Here is a 21,125-nt window from a genome sequence, read left to right as displayed (position 1 = left end):
GAATCTCTTAAATATGTTGTGTGAGCGTTAAAATTAGAAAATCATGCTTGGAGCATTCTGGAGTTTTATGCCTAAGCGTGGAAGTCTTGCGCTCAGAGCTTGGCCCTGAAGGGAAGTTGATTTGCGCCTAGGCACAACCTTGGTACATAAATACCAAGTTTTTATGGGAATGTTGAGGTACCAAAAGGGATGACTCTAGCAAAACTAAAACCCCAAATGATGATTCCTTTTGGGAGACAAGAATCAAAGGCAGGGAGAGGGAACACGAAGAGAAGTTAATAACTCTTGTGAGAGAGCGAACACCATCGAAGAAAAAACTCAAAAGGAGTTTTGGATTGACGGATTTGTGGTGGATATCTAGGGTAGGTAAACGCAATATTGGATAGTGATTATATTTGAGAGAGGAAAGAAGATAAATTAATAAGGATTCTCTTGGTAGGAAATTGAAGATGATTTTGGGCGCCAATGTATGGTGGCCGTTGATTTCAATCTATGCTAATCTCAACCATTCCATATGTTATAATGACTGGCGTGTTTCCAATGCAGTAAATACCAATGAGCTTTGTAATTACCATCATAAAAGCAGTGCTCCCCTTCAGGTTCCAATAAACATCATACCCTCTTTCCATTCACTTCAGTAACATAATAGAGGCCCCTATGTCAATAAAGTCACTCCAAGAATTGTATCAGTAAGAAGATAACCAGTTTTAACGTTGCCCATGGTTCCAATGCCATCAAAGGTGTATCTAGCTCCGACTTTGAATCTTTTGTCGTGGGCAAGACTATTGTCGCATGTGCAGTTCACTTCCTCTTTCAATAGTAATCGGGTCCAATTCATCCATCTAGGACTTTAATCGATACAGGTTTGAATCAAAGGAACAATAGTTTGATAAAATCAATTTTGACAGCTTCTCATATCGTAAGTGACCATGTTTCAGGAATCACATTGTGGCATTGTGTATCAACTAGCAAGGTACTTCTTTTTACATAGTAAGATTTACACCACACATGGTCATGTAGATTAGATCATTTGCTTTTTTTTTCTTTTCTATTCTTTAATCTTTAGCTTATTCATTTATGCTTTCAATTTCTGTAATGTGATTGTGTGCTATTGATTTACTCTATTTTATAATTTTACCATTCAATATTTGATATTCATAATATATTTTGAATATTTGTAGTTTTTGGGGCTTGGCTATTTTCTATATATTTTCTGCATATAACTATTGGCAGTAAGAGGTTAAGGTTCTTTGCACATGAGCTTTTAATTTGTTCAAGTTTAGTCTCCCTTCCTTTTGTGTACCCTTAAAAAGCTCAAGGACTTATACCATATATTGGTGTGAGTTACAAAATACATTTTCTTTTGAACATTTTGGACATTTTTATTCTATTTCTTATGAATATTCAAGACTGCAAATCAAGAGTCCCACTCCTCTTTAGTAGAAAACTAAAGAATTGGAGAATTTTTCTGGTGTGAGCACCTGCACTTTTTTCATTTAAGACGGCTACTTCTTTCTCTTTGTCATGTTTTGCTGACTTCCTGTTACATATTTCTTAGGCCATTTTTTTCGTTTTCGGTATGGTTTTGTTGCCGATTCAACTGTCATTTTTCTGGTGTAACAGAATAGAATTTCCGCGCCTATTTTGGTCTAATGTAGCGAGAGTTGTTTTGTTAATAAGGCTTTTGGTATGTGTATTTTTTTGCTGAGTTGTGTATGTGAAATGTTTGAGGAGTGCATTTGTGGCATTGGAGAGTGTTTTTGATTGCAGATTTATTCTGCATTATGCAGAATTTTCGAAGCATATCAGCTTGGTGTATGAGTTGACAGCTATTGGTACACCGTGAGGCGCATGATTATGTTAATGTTAATTTTTATTTCAAAGGCTATTATTTAACTTTGGAAGCATTTGATGATTAATTTATGCAGAATTTTCCCTATATTGTTTGTCCATTTATTGCGTATTGGCCACTCCATTGAGTGGTTATTGCTAGATTCAACTAATAGAGATGTAGAAGTTTCTGGTTATGCAGAATTTTCCCTATATTGTTTGTAACCATATAAAAAGTATGACGTTTTCTTCTTCTTCTTCTTCTTCTAAATCTTCTTGAAAGGCATATACTAGGATGATTTTCATTTCAATATTGTATTTTTATCAAGTTCTTTTGTGAAATACCAATCATACAAAGTAGTCTGATGTTGAATATATGTTCATGTGGTTTGAGTTGTTCTAAAGGATTCTATTTCATACACAATAACGGTTTTTTTCTCTATTTGAATTATAGTATTGTTAGTGTGAAAACTGTCATGGCAAATTTGTTTAACAAAGATCCCCATTGTCTCATATCTCGAATTGTATACATAATCCTACAATTTAACATAAATGGTGAATTCGATTTTTTTTTGTTGGTTCTTTATGGCTTTTTATTTTTAGGGAAATGTTAACCAGAGCTCCGGTTAAGGAGACAAATATAGTATTATTTTGTATTGAAAGTTGTGCTGTCATAGCATTAAAAGTTTAAAAAGTGTCCCTTTTAACTTAAAATTTCCACTTTTACCTCCTTAACAGTGTCCCGGGGCACCGGTTAACATGACCCTTATTTTTATTTGGAGATGCAGTGTCTTCATCTTCCGAGTTTTCACAAGTATCTATCGAAAAATGGTCTTGATGAAAATTTGCATGAATACTACATCAAATACAGTATACAAAGAGATTTTTCAATATGTGTAGACATCCTTCGCAGAAGCAATAAAATACTCTAGCGATTTAAAGTATTCTCTATTCAAAATAGGCAAATTCTATGGTACACCCAACATTTTGAGTGTACCATTACACCAAAGCATTAAATTAATAATTAAGTTAGTTGTTTTTTTGAAGAAAAGAGAATTATTTTCTATCATTGACAATTATAATAATTAAATTTTATTTATCAAAAGCGTCGATGAAATAAAATTTACTCGTTTGAATTTTTATTGCTCATAATGAAGAATATTGATTATTTTTTATGAAAAAATGTTAAAAATTTAATATAATTCTTATAAACAATGAAATTATGTTTTTTTCTTATGAGATAGTGTTTTCTAAAATATAAACATTGACAAATAACTACTTATTTCATAAAATGATTGTTAATTTATAAAATTATTGTGCCAGGAGTATCGGTACACCTCAATTTGTGAGGTGTACCGTAGAAGTTCCCTTCGAAATAATTAGTGAAGGAAGATCTAGTTTTTGTAATTCTCTTGTTCATGAGAAGAGATTGAGAAAATGGTAGAAATTAAGGTTTGATCATGTTGATTGTTTTCCATAAACATACTATTTTTGCTTGAACTGTATGATTGTTGGTTGCTTTTTTCTCCGCATCTTTGTTCTTGTTGATTATGAACAACATGTTTGAATTCATAAAAAGTGGCGCTCACCGTGAAGCATCTCAGAATACTTTATATTCAAGATCAAATGACTTGAAAACCAAGAGTTCAAAAGCACATAAAAAGGAATGATCAAAATTCTTTAAAGATCAAAACAAATTAATATTAGCTTATACTTCATATTGAAGATCAGATTAAAACTATGAAGATCAGACTCAAGTTCTATGTTCCAGATTTAAAGATCAAGTTAGACTTCAGACTGAAAAATTAAGAAAACACCAAAAAAATGATCAATGAAACCATCTTCATTTATGAGTTAGAAGACCAGATTGATCAACAAAAGATAAACTCTCACTATTGGAAGTAGCTTGGTCACCAAGGCAAAGTATGCATCACGCAAAGGACAAATAGTGACTAGTTTATAACAGCTAGTTTTCTTGCTTTGACAAAAAAGAAAAAGCAATAATTTTTTTTTCTTTCAAATTTGATAAGACCTATTATATATGGATAATGTATAATTTCCTATTTTGTATTAGATATAATGTATCGTAGTGGCATGAAACCTCTAGCCGCCATCCCCACATGTATGTCCAAAATAATACTTAAAATTTAAGTCATTAAAATTGAATAGTTAGTAGTGAGGGATTATTTTAGTGGTTTGCAATGTTGTAGGTCCAAATATATATAATACAAACTTTGTGTGCACAAAATAAATATTAAACATTAAAGATAAGAAGTAAGAATGTGTTACATAAATCCTAACTCAATTGACAAAAATGTTGAAATTGTTAAGCTGAACGTGATGATCAGGATTCAATTGCCGACACCTCCACTTTGTGTATATGAGTTTACCAAAAAAGAAAAGTAAGAATGTTGGTTTAGCCTAAAAAAGAATATGATTTAATAAATAATAAATAAATAAAAGAATATTATTGATTCACGTAAGCACTATCTTCCCCCATTTTTTTCTCCACATGAACTCCTTTTTCTTAGTAACCGTCAAAAACTGCTCACTCACACACATCGTGCTCCATCTTTTCTTTTTCTTTTATAACTTTTCAAACCATTCTTTTTTTCTCATATATCTTTTTCACTCTCTCATATCATTCACATTACCTCTCTTTGGTTTCTTGATCATATTATGGCTATTTTCAACTCAAGAAAGGGAGCAGTTTCAAGTTCAAAAGCCATAGCTGATGCAGCTTCATGGTATTGTGCTATTCTTCTTGCAGAACTTATACTTCTAACCATATTTAGAGACAGTTATATGATTCCAAATGATCATGATTACAACATCATAGAAAGCAACCATTTCTTGTTGTCCAAACCATGCGACGAAATCTATGTGGTTGGTGAAGGTGAGACACTTAACACAATTAGTGATAAGTGTAATGATCCTTTTATTGTTGAGAATAATCCTCATATTCATGACCCTGATGATGTCTTCCCTGGTCTTGTTATCAAGATTACACCTAATTCACATCATACCTAGAATTTATTATTGTTCTATGTTTTGTGTAATTTCTACATATTATTGTTAGAAAAGAAACATTTAATCTTCAATTTATAGTCATTGATCATCCATCATCCTTTTACATTCTACCTTTAAAGATTCTTGTAATAGTTATAGAATTATGTAAATATACATATGAGAACATTGGAACTATATGTTTTATATCAACAAAATTATTTGTGGAACTAATTTCAATTCAAAATATCAACTAGTGAAGTTAGCTACATGTTATTCATAAATTTGTGTCATTATAATTGATGATGGCTTTAACCTTAGTGATTGATGATGACATTAACCTTTGAGAATAATGAATATGCGGTTGATGACAAGATAAAAGAACAAGGTTCCAAAGCTTTCATTATCAAGGAATCATTCTCATAAACGTGCAAGTCTTGAATATGATTGTTAATATATATAAGATTTTTCTTTAAATAGCTAATTGATTTTGTTTTTTATGCTATAACTTTAGCTTATTTTGTTATATATATGGCTGAAGGGTATTTAAGTGGCGTAAACTATATCTTTATAAACCCCTAAAAAAAAAGGTGTAATCTTTAACTTGATCTACTTTTGAACCACCTGATACCACAATGAAGTAAGTAAAAACTAGAGGAAGTTTTCTTTCCTCCTTTTTTGACAGCTCTCCTATTCTCTTGTAATTTAGTTAAATTAGCAGCCATCACAACCTAATGACTGATCCTGGCTCCAATTCACTAATAGAAGTTTTGCGTTTGCGGTGCGGTTTGAATCGATTTTGAGTGACAAAAACATCCGATTCCAAGACTCACATGTGGCGTGGTTCGGTTTGGAACGTTTTGTGTAGTTTTTCGGTTTTCTGAATCGATTTGCAATTTTAATTTGAATAGGAAAATTTTTATTTATCACTACTAAGATAATAAGAATTGCTCCAAGTGGACATAATTTTACACTTTTTCACAATAAGACCAATCCTTGACTACACCTATATATTGCTATTTGTTACTGTTGAATTAACTCCACTAATATCTCTGCAACTTATATAGCCAAGTAAACTGCAACCTCTCAATGCTTCACTCCCAAGTAACCTCTGCCTTATGTGTTCCAATTATGTTTAAGGATCCGAATTTTAATTCGTTTGATATGCAGAATGAAATGAAAATCAAGTACCTTCTTTTAGGTAGCTACTGCATAATAATGCAGACAAGCATTTAAATTAGAGTCCAAGCACGTACCAAACACCTCCACCAAACTCAAGAATTGCAGCACACTAGAAGCCTTGCAGCCCCAACTCCAAGCAAGATGGACTCAGCCACCAACACTACGCACACTAGAAAAAAACGTACAGAAAAACTTGATGACTCAGACTCCGCCAATTCCCAAAAACATCTTGCTTTACAACTTTAATCTGCACTTTTAACCATTATAAACCTCCAAGACATTAACCAAATCATATGAATGCCCATTTGATATATCAGATTTATGATCATGATCTTCAATGAAGCAATTCATGCCATTAAAAGGTACATTCCTAATCTCTTATTTGCTTCCAAGACTCATTCAAATCAAGCTAAGACGTTGAAAATGCAATAAATTATGCTTTCAATAAGCACCACATTAGAAAAGTAAAAATTTATCGCCATTCTGAGGTTGAAATTGCAATAAATTATGCTTCCAAGTCTCATTCTAAGGTTGCAGCTTGAAACTCTTCGTCTCTCTAAGTATGCATCTTGCGGGAATTGAACCATAGTTTCCCTCACAAACTCACTGTTGCTTAACTTTTTTTTTTTTTGAACGGCCAATAAATTAAAACAAATAGCCCCATGAGAAATGGGAACTGCTGTCAAACAGAACAATACACAACTTCCAAAACTAGAATTCCACCCAAACTAATTTTGAACTTTCAGGTGAAACAAATATTTTGAATGGAGGTGAAACAAATATTGATTTTACTCTAAAGGGTGTGTTTTGTGGGCATCGAACTATGGTTCTCCCTCACAGCCTCAATGTTGCTTAAGTAATTGATTCACCCAAACCAATATTAAACTTTCAGGTGAAACAAATATCGATTTTATAAAAATTAGTTTACAATATTTTTTCACCTTAAACAAATATTTTTCACAAAATACTCATTTCTAAAAAATTAAAAATAGAAGAAAATGAACATAAAAACATCATCAACTTCAATTATAAACATGACTTTTTGACCTACTAAAATCATTAGGACGAAAGACATTATTATGCAATGTTTGGGTGCATCGCTGGAATGAATATGAAACAGATGAAAAACTAATAACTAAAGATCTACTAAAACAAAACAAAAGGATGAGAATGTAACTTTAGGAAGCTATAACAGTGTGACCGCCACGACGCCTATGGCCAACAACCGCCTGAAAAAGTTTGAGATATCGACTCCTATAGTACTCAAGGGAAAAGCATAATTGTCTAATTGCCTCCCTCTTCTCCTCAGCCCTATCTGAGATCACACCATTCTGTTTAGTTACCTCTTTTTCAAGTTCTCCCACTCTCAGCAGCAACTCATTTTCATGATTCAGTGAAGTTTTATAGTCGACCATCAGCTCCTTCAGTCTTACTTTTAGCTCCCAAATATAATTCTTCATATCTGATATTTGATCGTCGTGGGAGCATATCTCAGTCAAAATCTTATCAATCTTGGCATTGCCTTCATCTCTTTCAGTCATTAGTTTGTCGAATTCCTTATTTGCGCCTTCTACATCATGTTTTCTCTGACCAAGGTCTTCCCTCAATGAACTGATTTCATTGTGCAAAATCATTTGTTGAGTAGCATTCAACTCTTCTTGTTTCATCTTTTCAGCTTCATATTGCCTTAATTTGTTTTCTAATTCACTGTTTCTAGACTCATAATCATCCAATTTAGAGATCAATTGTATTTTCATTTCAGACATCCTGTGAAACCATTTGTTGATTAGCGCATCTTTTTCCAAAGAAGACTTAGCCTGCGTATCAATCATAGAGTTCAATTTTTCCACCCAAAGCTCGTGGTTTGATTTAACATCCTCGTACACTGTGACCATATCTTCTAGAATCTTAATTTCATTCCTCCCTGAAACTACCTGACATTCTGATTTAGCCAGATTTTCATGTGCCTCTTTAAGCTGATATTTTGATATCTTGAGTTGTTCCTTTTCTACCTCAAGCTGTTCCACCAAATTCATAATCTCGTAGACATAATCCGGAATACGAGTATTCAATTCAGCGTTTTTCTTCTGCAACTCCTCCTCTTTCAGATTCAATTGTTCTCGCACATTACGAAGCTCATTCACACTTTTCTCAACCTGAATCTTCAATTTGAAAATCTCTTGTTCTGAACGCTCTTTTAGTTTACGCACCTCTTCCTCTTTCAGCTTCAGTTCTTCGCGCACATTATCAAGCTCACCCTCACTATTCTCAATTTCAACCTTCAACTTTATAGTTTCTTGTTTTGAAAGTTGAAGTTTAAAATTGGAAATTCTTAGCTCTTCCTCCTTTTCATTAAACTTTTTAAGCAACTCATCATAAGTTCCGTTGTCCATCTCCCACGAGTCATCTGTATTTTCCACTCCAACAAACTGGTTTTCTTGTTCCACATCAAGATGATTCTCTTCCAGAGTAATACCATCATGCATGTCATGGCAATTGATTACCGACAAAATATCAGTTTCAGCTTCGGAATCCCATGACGATAATTGTGATTCATAACCCTCTTTCAGAGAAGCCACAGAGATGTTATCACTATCATAGCTATGAGGCAAGTCCATATCAAAAGGTTGAATGTCAGATTTCACCGATACGGTCTCTACATCACAGCTTAAACCAGAATTGCTAGATCCCTCCATCGGAGATTCTGAGAGTGAACTCTATGATAAGAACTCTACAATGAAAAGAACCATGCACATGAAAAACATGATCATACAAAAAACTGCAGCATGAGATGTTTTAACTATAATCAACAGGAGTTTATTTTTCTGCTACTAATAATGGCCTATATATTAGTTTGTTATGCTGATGCTTTTGTTTGTATAAGACTATGAAGCATGGACACTCCTCTGGTTAGGGGTGTCCTTGGGTGTCAGACATGCGTCGGTGTCTCCGATACACCGACACCAAAACGACACCTATAACTACACCGAATATTATGCCATTTTCTCACATTATTATCTGTGTCGGTGTCCGTGTCATGTCTGGTGTCCATGTCTGTCTTTGTGCTTCATAGGTATAAGATTGTGATAGGATTAGGATGCTACTAGTTATACCTACGAATAAAGAGTCTATCAAGTTCATCCTTATACAGTGGAAGTTCATATTATATTCTGCACAACACTTGCTGCTCTCTCTCTCTCTCTTTCTCTCTCTCTCTCTCTCTCTCAATATATATATATATATATATATATATATCCCTGGATATGAAGGATATCTAAAAGAAAAATGCTATTTACAGCAAAGAGCTTTGCTATATCCTGCGAAAGAAATTAACACGAAATGTCACGAAAGCAGAATCAGCCAATGATAAAACAGTGCTTTGCGGAATTATCCCAAGGTGTATTTCATTCAATCTTCATTATTGACTTCCACCTTATTCCCACCAACATGCCGTAAATTCCGCAAAGCATGTTTTATAGTTGGCTGATTCCGCTTTTGTGATCATTTCGCGTTAATTTCTTTTGTGGGGTATAGCAAAGCTCTATCTAAAATTGTATTATAAAACAAAAACGATCTAAACAAGTAAGGTATCATCGTGAAACAAAAGCACGTTGAAAACTCAGTTATTTAAGTTCAAGCAAAATAATTTTACTTATGAAAATCGATATACCAATTTTTAAATGACACTGATATGTTGACCAATGACCACTAATAATTAAAGAAATAAAAGTATTGATATGTCTATATCACCAGCAAGCCTTCCATAGTGTCAACGTTAAAAAAACAACAAAGACGAATAAGAAAACATAAAAAGGTAAGAAGTATAGATGACAATAGAATAAATCACTGACCTGAATTATGAGCTGACCTAAAAGAAGAATGAAAAGCCAAGAATTATATTTATTATCTTTTATAATGGGGCCAGCGTGATTCAAGGGTTAGCCGTTAAGACTTATGATGATGCAGCTCTATCACCAAGGTTATGGGGCATTTGTTATTAAGTGTATCCTACCTTTTTTTTTTTTTTTTTTTATTTGAATCGTCTGTATGGAGGTAGTAAAAGGGCAACCCGGTGCACTAAAGCTCCCGCATACGCAGGGTCCGGGAGGGGGTCCCACCATTTGGTGTATTGTATGCAGTCTTACCCTGTTTTTTTACACAAGAGGTTGTTTCCAGGACTTGAGCCCGTGACCTACAAGTCACACGACAACAACTTTACCAGTTGCGTGAACGTTATCCCTCGGCTATATGTAGGTAGTAATCCAACATTCAAGTGCAAGGCTGAACAAAATTGTTCTACTCAATAATCAAACTCTCAACTTCAAACAATTCGTTTAAAGTTCATTAACCACCTTAACACAAACATTTGGTTCACCTGATTTTGTTTTACTAACTAAAATTTAATTCAATTAACACTTTCAAATTTATTTATTATGTTTTATGATAATATAATCTTTTAAACTCAAACTATTAACTTCAATTATTATTATTATTATTTTTAAGTAAGAAAATTTTCATTCATATGTTAACATAAGGATTATTGCAGAAAAAACAACAGATCCTGTGGAGCAAGGGCATTGTCATGATTTTGTACAAAAAACCCTTTCACATGTGTGGTAATCATCTTTCAACATACTTGTGAATCTATTTAAAGGGGGTGGTTTGTGTGGCAGCTGCATAACCATCGTGACTAAGATAGGAGACAAAGGGGAGAGACGAGTCTTCTTGACATCATAGAAGAACAACATAATTAGTTTCAGATCCGTGCGAGGTGACTTGACTTGTCCAAGATGATGGTAGGAAGGTTGTTCAGTGACCTATTAACGGTGGTTGTCGACTGAATAGCAAGGTGGAGCGGCAACTACCATGGAGAGAGGTCACAGTTGAGGTTAGGCGAAGCGATTTTATTGTTGATATAGAGCAAGCATTAAGTCCGAATTATAACATGGAAGTTGCGGTTTTTCTCTTGCTGTGTAGTGCCTCCATGCCTCTCAATGTGCGCATTTCGCAGCCATCCTTTGAAGTTTATGGAAAAGAAGGAATATGAAATTATGGCAGCAAGTGGACGAGACAATGCCCAGGTGTTGGAGCGCACGCCATGGATTTACTTGAGGATTGGAAAATGGCTGAAGGAATGCAGACAAGTTCAGACACGTAGATGTGCATCAACAGCCTGAACCGAGTAATGATATCAGCCATCGTTGGAAAAAAGCATCCCCAGGTAGATTTAAATGTAATGTCGACGCCTCTTTCTCATCATCTAAGAATAAGGCTGGTATTGATATGTTCATTCGTGATGCCGACAGATGCATTTTGCTTGCAAAGACCATCTGGTTTTCCCCATTGTGTTCAGTGAAGACAGACGAAGCAATGTGACTTTATCAGGTGTTACTATGAGCAGCTGACGTCCTACATTTCAGTAACATGGTTTTACACTCGAATTTTGTGGTCGATGTTTTTCATGGAGGCAGAAACAATATCATCGAGTTTGGTAGTATCGTACAAAGTTGTAATCAGTTGTTTCATAATTATTTTCAAAGCTCTGTGGTTGAGTTTAGCCGAAGACAAGCCAATAGGGTCGCTCACGCCTTAGCGAAAGTAGATCTGTTTATTGATGTACTGTTTGCAACTTAAAATGCTATAAGTTTATTCCCTTATAAAAGACTAATCTTTTTTTAGAGGACTTATTTTGTTATATATGTTCCTGAAGAGTATATAAATGGTTTAAACTAACTAAGGTAAATTTTAATCGTTAAATCATCTTTATAAATTAACTTCATCAATTTTTTCGAAGTCCTAGGTTCAAAATTGATGAACGTGTGCAACTTAGCAATATTGACATTGTCAATTGAGTTATGAATCACATGTGATAACAATCTTCTTTACTTCCTACTTTTTTTTCCTTTGTATATAGATCAACAATAAAATCATTTTTAATATAAAAAGCATAGGTAGAAGAATCAACATCAGACAAAGAATGAACATAAAAAATACAAAAACTTGGACAAACATGTTACCAACATTTAAAAGCTATGATGCAAATAAATTTCCATTTTTTTTAAAAGGCAAAATTTTATTTATTACTACTCGAGCATAAGAATTGCTCAAAGTGGACATAAATTTGCACAAGAGAGTTCTTTCACAATAAGCAGTGTCCCTCCTAGAGAACAAATAAAATATCAACCCTCAACTTGATACATATTGTTATTTGTTAGTAGCATTAACTAAATACCAAATCAAACTTCATTCTATGAACAAACCGGCTTAGTCGGACAGAGCCAACACGCCTCTACAAGTCTCGACCAAACTGAAGGCCACAAAAAAAAAAAAATTGCAGACTGCACAAATATGCAGCAGCAACATCAACAGAAAAAATAGCTGCGCATAACCAACTCCAAGCAACATAGCCCCAACAACCAACACACCGCACACTAGAAAGAAGAGAAAAACGCGCTGAAAAACTTGATGACTCAGACTCTTCCAACTCCTAAAAACATCTTGTACTACGACTTCAATATACACAATATAAACTTCCAAGACATTAACCAAGTCATAGGAATGCCCATATGTGATCTTGATCTTCAATGAAGGAGTTCAGGCCATAAAAAGGTACATGCCAAATCTCCTATTTGCTTCCAAGACTCAAATCAAACTAAGAGGTTGAAAATGCAATAAATTATGCTCTCAAGACTCGCATAAGAAAAGGTAAAATTTATCATCTCGATCACAACTTAAAACTGTCTCTCTAAAAGGGTGTGTCTTGCGGAAATCAAACCACAGTTCTCCCTCACAAAAGCAATATTGCTTATCTAATTGGGTCACCCAAACCAATATTAAACTTTCAGGTGAAACAAATATTGATTTTATATAAATTAAATTACGATATTTTTCCACAAAACATCCATTTCGTAGAAATAAAAACTAAAATAAAAACAACTTAAAAACTTCATAACCTTCAATTATCAATGTGAATAGTTTGACCTACTAGAGTCAAAAGGAAGAAAGACATTATTCAGCAATGTTTAGGTGCATAGCAGGAATGAATATGAAACCGATGAAAAACTAAACAAAAGATCTATAAAACAAAACAAAAGGATGGGAATGTAATATTAGGAAGCTATAACAGTGTGCCGCCACGACACCAATAACCAATGAATTCCTGAAGTTCGAGATATAGACTCCTATAATGATCAACAGAAAAACTTAGTTGTCTAATTGCCTCCCTCTTCTCCTCAGCCCTATCGGAGATCACACCGTTCTGCCTGGTTACCTCTTTACTAAGTTCTCCCACTCTCACGGTTAGCTTATGAATTACTTGATTCAGTGTAGTTTTGTTGATCTCGAGCTCCTTCAGTCCTACTTTTAGCTCCCGAATATATCTGTTCATATTTGATATTTGATCCTCGTGTGACCATATCTCAGCCTGAAGCTCAGCAATCTTGACATGGCCTTCGTCTCTTTCAATCTTTAGCATGTCGAATCCCTTTTTTGAAGCTTCTATCTCATGCTTTCTCTGACCAAGTTCTTCCCTCAAATAACAGATTGTATCTTCCAAAGCCATTTGTTGAGTAGCATTCAACTCTTCATTTTTCATCTTTTCAGCTTCATATTGCCTTAATTTGTTTTCTAATTCACTGTTTCTAGACTCACAGTCCTCCAGTTTAGAGGTCAATTGTTTTTTCATTTCAGACATCTTGCAAGTCCATTTGTTCTTTAGCTCATCTTTCTCCAAAGAGAACTTAGCCTCCAAATCAAACATGTGAGAGTTCAATTTTTGCAAGACCCTTTGTTGAAGAACCCCATACGAGTCTTTTAACATTTTAATTTTATCTCTCCATGAAACTAGATTCTTTGTAAGAACTTGAATTTGATTTTTCCTTGTAACCAGCTGACATTCTGATTTAGACAGATTTTCATGTGCCGCGTTAAGCTGATCTTGCAATTGACGAGTCTTGGATGACCTACTATCAAGTTCCTTTTCTAATGTTGCAATTTTACATTTTGATATTTTGAGTTGTTCATTAACTACCTGAAGCTCCTTCATCCATATTGCGATATCTTCTTTCGAAAGCTCTTTTTGTTCATGCAGCTCTTCCTTGTTCAGCTTCAATTCTTCACGCACCTTATCAAGCTGACCCTTGCTATTCTCAGCTTGAACTTTCAACTTTATAATCTCTTGTTCCGAAAGCTGAAGTTTAAAATTAGAAACTCTTAGCTCTTCCTCATTTTCTTTGAACTTTTTGAGCAATTGATCATAACTTTTATTGTCCATCTCCCATGATAAATTATCATCTGTATTTTCCACCCCAACAAACTGGTTTTCTTGTTCCATATCAAGACATTCTTCCAGGTTAATACCTTCAAGGGGTCCCTCTCCATGAGAACTGATTATAGACAAAGTATCAGTTTCAGGTTCAGAATCCCATGACGACAAAGGTGATTGACAACCCTCATTCACAGAAACTACGGAACTATTATCGTCAATATTGAGAGGTTGAAGGCTAGACTTCAGCTTCATATATGGAGTCACAAATACACACTCTCCATCACAACTTAAATCTGAATTGATAGAACCCTCCATCTCCGATTCTGAGAGTGAACTCTGCAATGAAAATAACTATGCACTTGAAAAGAAAAGAAAAAAGTTGAAAGCATATCTACTGAAAGAAAGAAGAAGAAAAAAAAAAAAAAAAAAAAACTGGTTGTTTAAGAATAGTAGTTTATTTCTTTGCTATTAATTATGGATTATACTTTACAATTATAATCTGTATACACAAAAAATTGAAATAGTCATTAGGAGTTTATTTTTCTGTTATTAATTATGGCTTGTACTTTAGGAATTTGTTGTTTAATATTAAGATGTTAGTCATTCCTACAAACACTTTCTTTGTTCTCTAGGGTTATACAATTACAATGAAAATTCATTTTATGTTCTGCACAACACTTTCTATTTTACTCTTTTTTTTCTCTTCTGTTTACTTCTTTTGACAAATAAAAACTCAAAGAAGATACAAGCTTTCTATTCCAATCATCAAGTTTTCTATTCCATTCATCAGCAATAAAAAAGAAACAATGTAAAAATCAATATAAAAAATATACTATTCAAACTACAATAAAAATTCTGAAAAAATAGATAGATATTATTAGCAGAAAAAAATGATAGCATCAACTCTAAATCTTGATTGCAATTTGAAAGCCACTTGGTGACCAATCATCGCATTTTAATTCTTATTATATTCCTAGGATATGAAGTATATCTAAAATTGTATCACAAAACTAAAACATTTTAATACAGTAAGGTATCATCAAACAAAAATAGTTCGAAAACTCAGCTATTTGTTAAAGTTTCAAAGCCCTAAAGTTTCAAAACCCTAGTTGAAAAAGAAGAAACATTAACTAACATATACAATTGACTTTTATAATAAACTATAGTTGTTAAAGTTCAAGCAAAAGGCTTGTATATGAAGAACCAACACATAGATATACTGGACATCACACTCACATGGATACACCGACCAGTAATAATTTGCAAAAATTAATATATATATACACCGGACATGCCTTCAATAAAAGGGTTAATATTAAACAATAAAGACAAGGAAAATAAAAACACAGATCATTTTTGGAATATATCACTAACCTAGATGCGTGGAACGAAGAATGAAGATTCACTCTTCTAAGAGAGAGGATGCGCAGCTAGGTATAAACAGTGTGGAACCATTGGTTAGGTATATAAGTGATGCTTCTAGGGTTGTTATCGATCCAGCTATGTTTACTCACACTTTAAATTTACTACTCTAACCCGTGCATTTTTGGCAGTATTTCATATATAAGTAGATATATTCAATAATATGCTACGAAACGACTACAAAAAGCAAAAACAAAAAAGGTGCAAAAATTACACCAATTTAAGCTATTGACTTTATTTTTTTACCAAATAATGTCATGAGGTTGTGTTCCCGAATTTCTTGTTTCTGAACCTTCATATTTGATTACATTCACGTTAAAAGAACAATTAAATTAAGTAAATTGAAATTGTAAGCATGTTTAAGAAGTCAAAGTGAGAACGCAAAGTAGTGTTATAATCTAGTGAAATGATTTTTGCAAATAAAAAGTCAGAATAAAATAACTTAAAGTAATATAATATAGAAAAAACAAAGAGGCGAACAAAATTATACTAAAAAGTGAAGTTTCTAGTGATAAAATTATCTTCTAACTTTAATATCCTAACACGTAGTGAGCGTGCATCAAAAAACTGATCCTAACCGCAAGGACCGCTAAATCTATAAATATGAAAAGGAAAATGAATTATTATGTGGTAACCAAAAGAAAAAAATGAAAAGGTGTTTTTACGTGGTTGACAGTCTGTTGCACAAATTTAGACAGTGCCACGAATAGTCTTAAAAAGAGCGACCAAATACGCGAGTAATCCTAAAAATTTCTTCAATGGTTGAAAAACTTTTTACGCTATCTTATAAAACATTGTTCCAACATTTTCTCTAATAAATTTTACGTAAGAGGAGAGAGCGAAGTGTATATTATGACAAAAGAGACGGTGTAATTTAAGTATCTCTTATAAGAGATGAGTGTAATTCCTCCTTTTTCTTTTTTTTGTCAGGTAATTCCTTTTTTTTTTTTCTTCAACATTAGTGTATCTCAATATTTCGATTTACCAAATTTAGTAAATATTTTTCCATCATTAGCATAACTGCCTACTTGATACCAAAAAATGTAGTGGTACCAAAACAAGACTAAAACATATGAGAACAAAACATTAAAACATAAGCCATAAGTAAGGAATTATATTTTGACAAGTAGTTTTGGCACTTAAAAAAAGTCGAACGATAATTAGCTATAGTTTAGTACACTTTATAAATCGAGTAAGCTGATTTAAAAAATGCCTCAATTGATCTCAAAAGTATTAAATGACTGTTAATTGATGTTTGATGGATGCTGATAAAAATCACCATATATGTATAAAGAACAGTCTTATATTTTTAGTGGTTTGCAAGATGTTATAGGTCCAAATCTAGTTGCACACATTTAGTCAAAAAAGAATCTAGATAATTTCATTTAAAAAATATAAAAAAGAATTTAGTTACTTCTTTGTTTAAATAAAAAAAAAATATATTAACACTATGTTCCCCCATTTTTCTCCACACCTCAACTTCCTTTTCTTAGTAACCGCCAAAACTGACCCTCACACACACACATCATACTCCATCTTTACTTTTTCTTTATAATCACTTTCCAAACCATTCTTTTCTCTCATCAATCTCTCTCTCTCTCTTTGATCTTGATCATCATGGTTCCTTTCAACTCAAGAAAGGGACGAAAATTAAGCTCAAAAGCCATAGCTGATGCAACTTCATGGTATTGTTCTATTGTTCTTGTAGCACTCATACTTCTAACCATTTATAGAGATAGCTATATGATTCCAAATGATCATGATCACAACATCATAGAAAGCAACCATTTCTTGTTGTCCAAACCATGCGACGAAATCTATGTAGTTGGTGAAGGTGAGACACTTAACACAATTAGTGATAAGTGTAATGATCCTTTTATTGTTGAGAACAATCCTCATATACATGACCCTGATGATGTCTTCCCTGGCCTTGTCATCAAAATTACACCTTCATATAATCATACCTAGAAATATTGTTCTTTGTTTTGTGTAATTTATAGGAATTTGCTTCTTGTATATTGTTATTAGAGTAGAAACAATTAACCTTCAATTTCAAGTCATCGATTATCACCCTTGTAATATATAGTTATGGAAATATATATGAACATTGGAACCATATGTTCTATATTAACGAAATCACTTTTCCTCTTTTAGTATAAATAATTAAGTTGCAAATTTCGTTCTTGTTTTTCTTAAGTCTTAGCTTAGTAGTTGGTTAATTACTAATTATTCTTAAAATCATGCTGAATATTTTTCTTGTTAATTCCCACGTGTTCCCTCCATGAAAGGTAATCAGTGTTCTCTTCGAGAAACTAATAGATATATATTTAGTGAATCGGAGTTGTAAAATAGATCGACAGCTAGAGTTGATAAAGCACACAAAGGAACGTGCCTTATCTCATTAGAGGAAGAGGTGGTGTCTAATGAGTTTTTGGTTGTGAGACTGTTAAATCCGTTGTGGGATTCCTGACATTGTTTGTGAATAATCGTCCAATTTTGATCAAGCGGCACTGATGAGTTAGGCAAATTCGCTCGAGTGTGTTGGTGGATGCAACCCCTTAACGTGCACCTCTATCGCTAAGTCCATCTAAGGAATGAGCTTAGATCCGGTTCAAAACATGTTAATCTTTTTAAATGCTTTAAATAAAGTATTTTGCGTTATTACTCAAAAAAAAAGTATTTTGGCGTTTAATTAGGAACTCTTAAATGTCTGTTCAATTTTAAAAATAAAAAATAAAGTAATAATTCTGTCATGTTTGATCATCTGATTGGTTCTGATTATAAAATATTTATTAATTAAAATAGCAATACATCATTAGATACATGTGTAAAATAATTTTACACCACCAATGTAGAGTAATTAAACTCTCTCAAAATAATTTTTCCTATAAATGTTTTAGTGGATTCGATAATACTAGGCACTAGCTATACATACATGTCCTTTGATACTATAGTTGATAGATCTGTGACACTATAACGGTTGCTGACAACAATGAAGAACAGTTCCCATATATTGACTCATACCTAGGCGTGCAAATCTTGAATATGACACTCACTATAAGATTTCTTTTTTTCCTTTAAATAGCTAATTGATTTTGTTTTTTATGCAATAAGTTAAGCTTATTTTGTTTGTTACATATATGGCTAACTCTGAAGTGTATGTAAATGGTGTAAACTAATTATAGTAAATCTTAGTCGTCAAGTATCTTTATAACTCCTAAAACAATTATGTCTTTGGAAATTAACTTCTCTACTTTTGAATCACATGAGATAACACAATGAAGGAAATAAAATATCTGCAGTTTTGTTATTAGTCCCTATAAAAATAAATCACATTTTTTAATCCTTATAAAATTTTCTGTTAGTGTTTTTAGTCCCTGTTAAATTAAAATTTGTTTAATTATACTTAAACTTCTAAATTTTTGACAGATTTTTTACATATATGTTCATAACATCGTAAGACACTCTTTTATAAAAAAATTTAGTTTTTTAACATGTAATGAATTAAATATGAATTTTTCTAAAAGATAAATTTTCAAGACTATATTAATGAAAATTTGAACCTAATAATAAAATTTTAAGTTACTTTTTTGCGGAAGAACTTTGTATAATATTCTAAGTAAGTATGTGAAAAATATGTTACAAATTTAAAAGTTTAAGCACAATTATGCAAATTTTAATTTTACAAGGACTAAAAGTATGTGTTGGTCCCTACTAAATTGAAATTTGTTTAATTATACTTAAACTTTTATATTTTTAAATTATTTTTAACAGACATGTTAAGAACATTATAATAATCTCTTTTATAAAAAATTAAAATTTTTTAACATGTAATGAATTAAATATAATTTTTTTTAAAACGTCAAAATTTCAAGATAAAACTAACGAAAATTTGGACCTAAAAATAAAATTTTGAGCTAATTTATTGTGGCGGAACCTTTTATAATGATTTAAACAAGTATGTAAAAAATCATTAAAAAATTTAAAATTTTAAGCATAATTAAACAAATTTTAATTTAGCAGGGACTAAAAACACTAACGGAAAATTTTGTAAGGACTAAAAAGTGTGATTTTTTTTTATAGGGACTAAAAAGAAAACTGCAGATATTTATAGAGACCAAAAACTTAATTAACCCTTTTATTTATTGACATATTTCTTTTTCTTTTTTTAGATATACTTAGTTATTGATAGAGATAACTAAGTATATCAATTAGAAGTATTTCTTTTTCTTTTTCTTATCAATTAGAAGTATTTAAGAAACGGTGTTCGACTCTCTGTAAGCTTATATCGATTGATAGAGATATTGCATAATACATGTATGGTTAAATTCGAACTTCAGACACTTCACTTATTTATTTTAAAATGAAAATTTACATTCACTAAACTACTTAACCAAAAAAAAAAAAAACAGAATTTCTTTTGATTTGGATGTTTAGAAACAATATAATTCAAAATACTATATTGTGATCAAAGTAAAATGCAGAATAAATCTTCTCATTACCATGCGGCTCTATCATAAAATAAGAGTGGAAGGAGATAGAATACTATTATCATGAGTCAATGAATAGAATGATTGGGTCCTCTCCTCTTTTTTTTTCTTGCATGTAGTGTAATTTACACATGAGAGTAAAGTGTGATTCCTCACCATTCATCAGAAGAGAGAAACACATAAAGAATTTAGATAAATTGAATTTGAATGGTAATAGATCACCACTTTACTCTCGCATAAATTACGCATGAGGATTCATTCCCCGTAGGGTTGGGAATAGGCCAGGCCGGCCTACAGGGGCCTATGGCCTGGCCTGTTTAAGCCTGGCCTGGCCTGGCCTGTTTATTAAAAAGGCTAGGCTTAGGCTTTTTAAAAAGCCTATTTAAGTAAATAGGCCAGGCTTAGGCTATAAAAAAAGCCTATGAATCCTAATAGGCCGGCCTGTTTATGCATGTTAGGCTTCATAGTGGACTTTTTAAATAGGCTTTAAAGCTTTATAGTGAAATATGTTTTTAAGGCCTTATAGTGATAGACAAATCTTACACTGGAATAGGCTTTGAAGCCTATTAAGCCTATTTAAAAGTAGATAAAATGGAATGTTTAATGACTTTAATAGTAAGTAGGCCTGTAAATAGGCTTTCAGGCCAGGCTTTTAAATAGGCCAGGCCAGACCAAAATAATAGGCCTATGAAAGGCCATAGGCCAGGCTCAGGCCTGCAAATTTTTTCGTAGGTCAGGCTCAGGCCTATCAAAGCCTGGCCTGGCCTATTCCCAACCCTAATTCCCAGGTTCCATCTTTAAAGAAACGATGACATGGCTGATCAATTATCTTGTAAACAAATGCTCTTACTACTCTAGTTTTATATCTGCACTATGATTTGTCAACAATGTAAACTTTTTATTTAATACTAAAAGTGTGTGAAATTTAA

At 32.7% G+C, this 21,125-nt stretch overlaps 4 protein-coding genes across 4 annotated transcripts; 2 read left to right on the top strand and 2 right to left on the bottom strand.

Annotated features, from left to right (window-relative positions):
• Window positions 1-4,346: 4,346 nt before the first annotated feature.
• Window positions 4,347-5,049, top strand: LOC25500972 (uncharacterized). Its single transcript, XM_013589509.3, has one exon. The coding sequence runs from the start codon at window positions 4,510-4,512 to the stop codon at window positions 4,858-4,860; it is 351 nt and encodes a 116-aa protein (XP_013444963.1). The 5' UTR covers window positions 4,347-4,509; the 3' UTR covers window positions 4,861-5,049.
• Window positions 5,050-7,196: 2,147 nt separating this feature from the next.
• On the bottom strand, window positions 7,197-8,714 carry LOC25500971 (protein NETWORKED 4B). Its single transcript, XM_013589508.1, has one exon. It carries the CDS (start codon window positions 8,712-8,714, stop codon window positions 7,197-7,199), a length of 1,518 nt encoding a protein of 505 aa, XP_013444962.1.
• A 4,421-nt stretch (window positions 8,715-13,135) lies between these two features.
• On the bottom strand, window positions 13,136-14,599 carry LOC25500970 (protein NETWORKED 4B). The gene has a single exon (XM_013589507.1). It carries the CDS (start codon window positions 14,597-14,599, stop codon window positions 13,136-13,138), a length of 1,464 nt encoding a protein of 487 aa, XP_013444961.1.
• A 2,724-nt stretch (window positions 14,600-17,323) lies between these two features.
• LOC25500969 (uncharacterized) lies at window positions 17,324-17,674 on the top strand. The gene has a single exon (XM_013589506.1). It carries the CDS (start codon window positions 17,324-17,326, stop codon window positions 17,672-17,674), a length of 351 nt encoding a protein of 116 aa, XP_013444960.1.
• Window positions 17,675-21,125: the final 3,451 nt, after the last annotated feature.

Source organism: Medicago truncatula, chromosome 8, assembly GCF_003473485.1.
Source record: "Medicago truncatula cultivar Jemalong A17 chromosome 8, MtrunA17r5.0-ANR, whole genome shotgun sequence".
In the NCBI taxonomy this organism is placed as follows: Eukaryota; Viridiplantae; Streptophyta; class Magnoliopsida; order Fabales; family Fabaceae; genus Medicago; species Medicago truncatula.
This window is presented reverse-complemented; position numbering and strand designations above follow the sequence as displayed.

Bases quoted from the DNA above. Each gene is read 5' to 3' on its own strand.
- LOC25500971 (XM_013589508.1), bottom strand. From the start codon at position 8,714: ATGGAGGGATCTAGCAATTCTGGTTTAAGCTGTGATGTAGAGACCGTA.
- LOC25500970 (XM_013589507.1), bottom strand. From the start codon at position 14,599: ATGGAGGGTTCTATCAATTCAGATTTAAGTTGTGATGGAGAGTGTGTA.
- LOC25500969 (XM_013589506.1), top strand. From the start codon at position 17,324: ATGGTTCCTTTCAACTCAAGAAAGGGACGAAAATTAAGCTCAAAAGCC.
- LOC25500972 (XM_013589509.3), top strand. From the start codon at position 4,510: ATGGCTATTTTCAACTCAAGAAAGGGAGCAGTTTCAAGTTCAAAAGCC.